Genomic DNA, 8,875 nt, shown 5'->3' on the forward strand with positions numbered 1-8,875 from the left:
ATGCATGACCCTTCTCTGTCAATTATATATAGACCAATCCAACAACCACACACGGCCATTATACGCAGAACATTTCTCTTGCAGCTCTACCTGACTCATCGTTTTAGGCTTTTGGTATCAGTAATTACAAACGCAAACCTCCAAGGAAGGTTCAATTTGGGTTTCCACACCAGTTAAAAGGGAGACCACCACGTTCCAGGCACTTTGATTATAAAAATGTCAGAAACAATAGAAATAATTAACCCGCCATATTATTTAAAATCAAAGTATTTACAGGAGGAGTAAAAGGGGTTAGTGTCATTTCCAACAGCCATGACTGACGACCAACATGTTACTGTACAGAAGATGGTCAGCAGCAATAGCAGCATCATGCTTCGGAGGAGCGAAACCTCATTTTTTTTCAGTTGATGTCGAAGTATCTTGGATTCTCAGGAAAATGGTATTCCACGTTCAACTGCCAAACAATGCTCGTCAGAAACTTGGAATGCAAATCAAGAAAGAAAAACACTAATGTAAACACGTATGCCCAGATCCCAACAAACACAGACCAAAAACAAGTAAATTAATTGCTTTTCACATTTGTGAGCAGAAGCCAATATTGCTTTTGGATTGTGATTGTTTTGGGATGGGCTGCTGCGACAGGTCACAATACAAGCAATTCAACATACCTTGCCCTCATCTGCATCTGAATGCCGCTGAGGGAACACAACCCTCAAATCATTATATAAGTAAAATCTCCGATCCCCTTCCACATGCAATCCAGTTTTTTCTGGAAGTGAATTTGGTCGGGATTTCTGAAGTGATGTTCTTGTAGTCTTTTTAGGAAAAGGACATGTGAACCGGAGATGAAGAGCATAACGAAGCGGACCAGCACTGTTACAATTCTCATTAACTTTTGAACAGAAGTGCAATGATTTCCGGGATTCTTCACATGTTTTATCCCAGAATGATTCCTTTCTGTCATCCTTCTTGCATTTAACAGAAATACATCCATCATCAAGCTTTACCAAGGAAGGAATTCCCGTCATTTTCATGCTGGGAGATTGTTTCAATTCCTCTTCGTTAATTAAATCCACCAAACAACAGCCATTTCCCAATTTCTGATTCATCAACCCTGTTCTATTTACTATGTCAACTGCATCTGTGTGCATTAACTCTTCACAATGCGGGTCATGACACTTTTGTTTTCCTGGGATCTCCTTACCAATGATTCCACTGTTTGGAATGGATGGACCTTGCTTTGGCTGAGAGCAAGTTGAACTGGAAGATTCAAGTGTAATTTTCTGTCGCAAGAATGTCTACTCCAATATGAACAGAAAATGAAATCAGAAGTTGATAAACAAATTAATCCCAAAAGTTTGAAAGAAAACAAAAGCATTATTCAAACTCAGGCAGAGAAAAAATGAAGCAGATCCAGTTCATGATTTATATAATCCACAACATTGCATTCAATGTTGTTCGATATAGGTGGAAAAAAATGGATGTTTGATATAACCTCATATAGGAAACAAAAAAGCTCGATGAATATAACATTATGCTGCTTAAATGTCGAATAAATTTCAAGTTATTCAAAATGAGCAAATCTGAACTCATTTTTTTAACTTGCAAGAACTACCATCAATTTTCTGCTGTACATCTAATGTGATCTGATATTATTAAATTCATAAATTTTGTTCATAGAATAAATTCTACTTGAAGGAAACAAATATCCAGTCACAGACAACTATTAACATTCTCGGCACAACAAAAGAATGGAATTATCATCTTAGTAGCTTCTACATACTCTCTCCACCCCCAATGTAAGAAACAAATTATTACTTCTCTCAATACCAAAGAAAATTTAGTTTTGTTGGTTAAATGCTTTAAATATGCCACAATTTAATTTAATTTTTTTTCCCAAAAATACTCCTAGTGAAGTCATTAATTGTAGTCACACCTTAATGAATTCCTGATAATCAAATGAAGAGCAAAATGGGAAAGATGCATTAATTACACCACTAGCTTCCACCAATTCTCTTAAATTTTGGGACAAAAATAAGAGTCCAACAATTCTCTTATAAATGGGGATGGAGGGAGTATTGCATATGGCATAAGTAGTCTGTTTTGTTTTCGTTGCTTTGCTTTGTTTTCCTTTTATCATCAAAAAAAAAAAAAAAACGGTATAAGTAGTCAGCAGGCATTCTTAGCTGACGAAGAATGTAATTACCTACTTAACTTTATAACTGATGTCAGGGTAATTTGGAAAAGGAATAACTGTGGATAAAATAGCTGAAGTCATGCCTGATAGCAGAGGTTATCAAATTTCATTGAGTATCACCCTAAAACCTTGTTGATCAAATCTTTGCCATATTCACTAGTTAATTAATAAAGTGACTATAATTATGTACCATTTGTAAAGTAATATCATCAAACTATAGAAGCCTGTCAATACCAATTTTCTGTCATGGCAAAAGGACATTGCTACAAAGTCCCAACGTAAGGGAATGGCTTCAATACCTGACACCAGATCTTCAGGATTACAGTAATTCAACAAACAACGATTCATTAAATCACCATGTGAGTTCAAGCATAAATGTGAGAGCCAAATAAGTACTTGAAAAGAGGAATATGTAACAGTTTTAACTTCAAACAGATTCAGAATACCGTTTTTTTAAAGTCTAACTGGTATCAATTGCTTTTTCTCAGGTAAATGAACCCGATCAAGAACAGCTCTAGCATTGTATGTGTGAGAGAGAGACAGAGAGTTTTTTTTTTTTTTTTTGGGGGGGGGGGAATGATCCGTTGCTAGATTTCAACTTAATTGTCTATGCTAATGCAGGATGGCATCTTTTTTTATTTTTGCATTATTAATTTTGCATTTCTGTGGATCATAAATTTGTCATCTATGGAGGATAATTATTTTCCTCACCCCTTACATAAGATTACTCCTCTCCCTTGACATGCCATGCTCCCTAAACACAAACGAACTGGAACTTCTATTACATCAGGAGATACATGCAAAGTGAAAATTATTGAGTTCTGTATGGGATGGGGGGCAACAAATAAATATTTATATTCAAGAAAGAGGTTACTTTTTTATTTTATTTTTTCAAATCTCAAACTACAAAATTCTAGCACTCATAATTTGAAGAGTCCATGGCTAAAATCTGCCTGGCCAAACCATCATGCTATTAGAAATAAAGAAACCCAGCTCAAAAGAGCCAGAGATTCACCCAAACTGAGAGATATCTTACTTTGGTACCAGCCGGCATGTCGCTCAAATCATAATTGCAAAAGAAAGTGTGAAGGGGAGTCTTTTCTGGATTGCTTAGAACCTGCAGAGAGCAACTAAATGTAAGAATAAAGCATTTTTAACATGATGTTTAGCAATGTTCACAAATGCCCCGAGACTCACAGTTGAAAACCAAAACAACATTATATATAACAGAAAGAAAATAGGGCATTTTTTAAAAGCATAAGATTTTTTTTTTTTTTGACCGGGTTGAAAAACATAGATGAAATGTAAACTAGGAAGATCTGTAGGCCCTTGAATAAAGGGTTATAATTGTTAAACTTGTAAGCATGTCAATACCAATTGTATCCGTCCTTTCATGGGAATTCGCAAGCGACTTTTGACAATTTGTGAATCATCATTGCTAATTCCTCGTTTCAGTTGTTGGCCTCTAGCCTTGTTTGGTGATGAATTTCCAGCAAGATTTATTGATGCATAATACAGCAGGTAGCAATCTTCATCGACACTAGTCACTGAAAACGGAAGCTTTTGTGATTTTGGAGAAAAGTTTCCCCCAGTAATACTTAGCACAGCAAGAAAACCATCAATTCTCTACAGAAACAAAAGGAAAAACAATAAGCAACATGTCAATGTCTGAAATTATCCAATCCTATATTCAGAAACATTTACAACATCACTTACAGAAAGCAGCGTTTATACAAACCTTACTAAGGTTTCCAGAAAAGAAGCGGCCAGATAAAAGAGACTCCTCGAATGAACCAACCAAGGACCTCCTTATTGGAAGCCCACTCAAACTTCTGCTGAACCTCATGGAGTGGGAGGCAGGCACTAATTCTTGAGCTATTTGCCAACTTGTATCAGCACCACCATCCAAAGAAGATGGACAGAAGTCTTGGCACAAAATATCAACATCTTCAAATGATTTGCTTGCAATATTTAATTTATCTTTCTTTCGGCATAAGTTAGATTTGTCCAGTGAGTTCTCTATATTCTTTAGGGTAATGCTGCAATTCTTCTTCTCTCTAATAGTATTCCTACATCCTCCCACTGCATTTAACCTCTCAGAAAATTTAGGACCAAGAGGCGAGAAGGAAAGTGGAGGCGAGTTCACTACAGGGGATGTGGGCATCATGTCGCTTGGGAATTTTACTTGCATTGATTCCCTAAAGTGATCAACGGCAGGTGTGGAAGGACAACTACCATGGGATAATAGTTCTCTATTGACCAGCAGAGGACCATCACTGAAAAAAAAGGAATCTGCCTTAAGGGGCGTGTTTTTTTGCTCCAAGCAACTTGACAAGGACCATGAAGGCATGTCACTGCTGTTATTACTTCCAATATTTGCCTTCTTGTTATCTTGTGCAAGAGTAGTTTTGAAATTATCAATCTTAACCCCACTCTCTATATTTCTGCAGCCAATATCCAGAGGATCACCTTTGAAATGGCTTGGAGAGAGCATGCTACTCAATGGTGATAGTAGTCGCTTCCTGACCAATGAGCTGGCAGGTTCAGTATCATTGGCTGTGACATTAGTAACAGCAGAAGAATGAAGATTAGTAGCTGGAGCTCCATTCAACCCATCAGTTGAAGAACTTGCTGGGCCTGATTCAAAACCCACAATTCTAGAAGCCGGGGTGTGAATACTTCGCCCATTTCTTGAAGTATAAAAACAACTGCTATCTGAAGAACCAATCTTCAGGCTGTGGACATTAGAAGTAACCTCAATCGCTCCTCTATAATAACACATATTATCAGATGTATTTGAAATTTCCAAAGAGGCTTTCTTTGGGAAATCAATGAATGGGGGACCCCGAGGATATGCAGCCAATCCACTTGTACTTTCGCTATGCACATTGTCAATGCCAGAGGAGCCTGCATCCGAAAACTGTGGAGAGCTGTGCAAAACAGCTGTGGCTGGTGCGACATCTTCTGCAGTTGCACTTAAGGGTATCTGTGGCAAGCCCATCACTGGTGTAATATAAATCCTGATTTTCCAAAAGAAATAAGTGGCTTGCTTATAATATCAATTTGATTTCTCAGAGTGGTTCTTTATATTACCTACAATTTTCAACTAGCTAGGGGAATCTCAGCCTCCACCCTGATCCATTTTACTTTTCAAGATTTTTTGCTATCTACTTGCAACTAAACCTGGAATGTAGCGATCTAATCCTGCTCAAGTAATTCTAAACTGACAAGAATCTCAAACTATGTATCTAACAGAGGCATCCAAATATGAGACATTAAAACCGCCATCTCCTCTGCTGGAGGTATAGAGAAAATCAAGGACATGGTAAATATCTGAGCACTACAATGGGCACAGATCATGCGATCTCCATACTGGCAACAAATGAAGCACAAACAGTTCATGTTGGGAAGCAAGATCAGCGAATATGCCTGAAACAAGAAGTGAAAAGGTACATTATTTCGCAGAGTTCACATTCATAAACAGTCCAAAGAATCACAGCAAAAGATATTGATAGCAGTATCCCAGACTTTTCGAAGATAGTAAATCTCGGCATTACACTAATTCGGAGTCAATCACCCCTTGATTAAGTTAAATCAGACCCTTGACAATCACACTTGGAATCCTCAGTTCAATAAAGCAAAGATTCATATAAGTAGGCCGCCAATATATGGAGGACGAGGAGTGAGATATAGGAAAATACAGAGTATTGGCCAAATTCAAGCGCGCAAGACTGGTGAAAGAGGGAGACCACCCCTGACCAATTAAAGTAGTTCGAAGAGAAAGGGAGGGGCTACGAAAGCAGCAACCTCATAGAAAGAACAAAGCTGAAGCAAACATCGATCTGAGAGGAAACTTTGAAGCTGAAGTAAGAATAATCAATAAATGCCCGGAAGATTTCCCATGAAACGATCAACAGAAGGATAAAGAAAACCGAAAGGCTGACTTGCACGGCACACATTTACCGCAAGCCGTTTAAGCTTTTTGAGTCCTTCTTATCCACCACAAGCAACAACTTATTTTATATTATTCTTTTCCGCTAGTCTAAAGCAGAGACAAACTGATATCCACTGGGCCAAAAAAAAAAAAAAACAATAAGAAGTTGTTTTAGAACAATCCCACAAGCGAGAAATCGACCAGATTGAAGCATAATCAAACTAAGTCCAACAAAACTCAAACTTGGTGATCAAAATCGTCAAGAAATACGCAGCAGAGGCCAACCCAAAAGTAACCAGTGAGGGAACGCACCAAAGAAACTGGTAGCGATAAAATCCAAGTGATAAATCATACTAGACCCTCTGCAGTTCTAACTTGAGATCAAACAATCACTGGAAGAAAAATCGAAGAGAAGAGAAAAGATCAATAAAAGGGTGGTTCTTAAAACGATGTATTTTCCCTTAATTCTGCGAGCTGCAGAAGGTGAAGGTGATAATAACAGGGAAGGCCGTGCAGGCGAGTTAGGTCTAGAAGTTGGGGTCTGCGTGAGAAGGAAGGCCCATGCCTGTGTGGAAATGCAAACCCTCACTCTCTGTCCCATGTTTATAATGCCAAAATACCAGCGTAGCGTCATCATCCCCACCCCATCCCCGCTTTGCCTTGCCATCGGTATTTCTCGCCCGTAATTATCATTAAAATAATTAATAATTTAAACAGCATTTCGATTTCGATTTCGATTTCGATTTATCAACATTGCCCCGTTTTTCCGGCTTTTCCATTTTTCTTCCCCTCTCCCCTGTGCTCTTCCTTCTCTTGGTTATATTTTAGCCAATTACATTTCCTCTTCCATGATCTTCCCTTATTTTTCTTTGGCGCTAATGATTAAGGAATGGCTGTAAAATCTTACCTTCCTGACCTGATTCGAATGTCGTTCTGGAAATGAGCATTTATTTTTTAGTAAATAATTGACGGATAAATTAATTTTGCAAGATAATATTATATACTGCTACTTACCTTTTTGGCGGCTGGGCGAGTATATGCCAGTCCTGCACCAAAAAAGAATTACTACAGCTTGTAATTTAAAATTGATGTTATAAAAAAGTCTAAACCCCAATTGTCACGATAACCACACTAAATGACTATAAAAGCCTGTGGACTTTTTGAAACCGGGGGGGGGGGGGGTTTGGATTTGAATGATTTGAGTTTGGAATGTGGTAACGCGTCTTCTCTGGCGACCAGTTTGTTTCTTTTTCTTTTCCTGTGAAGGCAAAAAAAAAAAAAAAACTTGTGGCTGCTAAAGGAGTACGGGAGTAGCTGCAATTCTACGCAGCAACATTTATTTCGTAATATTTATTAAAAAAAATGAAAAAGAGGTCTGACAAGACATGAATCAGATGTTGACAATATACGAGACGTGCCAATGTTGCTCGATAGAATTTAAGTGATGGAAGGATCTACTTTAGAAGGAGGTTGAGAGAAAGAGACTCATTATTTGAATTAAACACTCGATACAATACAATTGAAGTCTGAAGAAAAGAAAATTTCAGCCCGTGGCCTTATTCGGGCCAACCCACAACGCAAAGTTTGATCCGTATCTGATCTATATGACGACTATTAATGCTGGGTTTAACCAATAAGGAAGTGCAGCAATGTTAATAGTAGAGTTCCACCCGACCCAATTCAATGCGGATATTTAAAGAATGGGGGTAAAAAAAGATTGAAATGAAGAGAAGAATGAGAGGTTAGGCAAAACAGCGCAGGAATTGAGGATAAAGAAGAGGGGGGCCGCGGTGAGGAGCTGGTAGATTGGCATGGAAAAGGGAGGAATGTGAAGGATCGTTCCAGTTTGACAGATTTGAGGACAAGTGGCAGCCACTCTCTTCTTGGCTGCTTTGTTCTCGCCTTCTCGAAAGGGATGGATCCTCCCTGCGTGTCACCCTGCTTCTTTTTCAAAAAGAAAAAAGAAAAAATCGACTTGTCTGCTTTTTAATTGTATCATTTTTTATACCCGTTTTTTTTTCAAGAGTTTTCTTTAAGTTTCTCATAAAACAATCAAATATACAACTACTGTGAGATTTATTGATAACTCAAAATGATTAATATTAGGCTTCATTTACTGTATTTCATTATGTTGTGGGACTTGGACGTGATTTCCATTTTTTTTTTTCTTTTCTTTTGTTGAAGGGGCCATGGCCAATGGCAATTGATTGAAGAAGCAAAGAGCGGTTGTCTTGGTAACCACAAAACAGCGGCGCCAAGAAATTCCATGAATTTGAACACTTTTAAATGGAGGCTCCACTTGGTTTTACTTTGAATCTATCAATACTATATTGTATTTTGGATAGCATTCAGTGGGGCTATGCAAGTAGCCTGGTAGCCCGGTCGGTCTTGGCCAAACTCAATAGGGTTAATTGGGCTGGATTTTGAGCCAGGGTCAATTCCAACCCAGCAAAACTCAACATTTATTTTTTACAAAACTTAATTATTTTGTAATGTTATTTTATTTAACATTTTTTATATGTTATACTATTTGTATGTTCATCATTAATATATTTTATAATTTTAATTTTTCTAATCATTTAAGTATTTAAAATTAATTTTTTTACTTTATATCGTGTAAAAAAATAAATAATTATTAATTATATATAATTTTAAAAATTGTTACTTTAAATTCCAACATTATTTTTATAAATAATCCGTTTTAAATAATTTTATTTATATTTTATATTATTTAATAAATTTAT

The 8,875-nt window shown here is 37.2% G+C and overlaps 1 protein-coding gene across 2 annotated transcripts; it reads right to left on the reverse strand.

Annotated features, from left to right (window-relative positions):
- Window positions 1-235: 235 nt before the first annotated feature.
- LOC129311681 (uncharacterized) lies at window positions 236-6,771 on the reverse strand. Of its 2 annotated transcripts, none has more exons than XM_054954086.1 (6): window positions 6,444-6,771; window positions 3,936-5,626; window positions 3,572-3,823; window positions 3,234-3,314; window positions 669-1,298; window positions 236-454 (listed from the first exon to the last, which is right to left on the reverse strand). In XM_054954086.1, exons 2-6 carry the CDS (start codon window positions 5,196-5,198, stop codon window positions 401-403), a joined length of 2,280 nt encoding a protein of 759 aa, XP_054810061.1. In that variant the 5' UTR covers window positions 5,199-5,626; window positions 6,444-6,771; the 3' UTR covers window positions 236-400. The 2 variants fall into 2 exon arrangements, with proteins under 2 accessions (XP_054810061.1, XP_054810070.1); XM_054954095.1 differs by having other exon boundaries at window positions 6,005-6,771.
- Between the last annotated feature and the right edge of the window lie 2,104 nt (window positions 6,772-8,875).

This window comes from Prosopis cineraria, unplaced genomic scaffold (genome assembly GCF_029017545.1).
Source record: "Prosopis cineraria cultivar Desert tree isolate PC_DT_omini unplaced genomic scaffold, ASM2901754v1 PC1, whole genome shotgun sequence".
Lineage (NCBI taxonomy): Eukaryota > Viridiplantae > Streptophyta > Magnoliopsida > Fabales > Fabaceae > Prosopis > Prosopis cineraria.

Bases quoted from the DNA above. Each gene is read 5' to 3' on its own strand.
- LOC129311681 (XM_054954086.1), bottom strand. From the start codon at position 5,198: ATGGGCTTGCCACAGATACCCTTAAGTGCAACTGCAGAAGATGTCGCA. The intron at 3,824-3,935 runs GTTTGTATAAAC...TTGTTTCTGTAG, and splicing joins TTTCTGGAAACCTTAGTAAG to AGAATTGATGGTTTTCTTGC. The intron at 1,299-3,233 runs GTAAGATATCTC...ATATTGGAGTAG, and splicing joins ACATGCCGGCTGGTACCAAA to ACATTCTTGCGACAGAAAAT.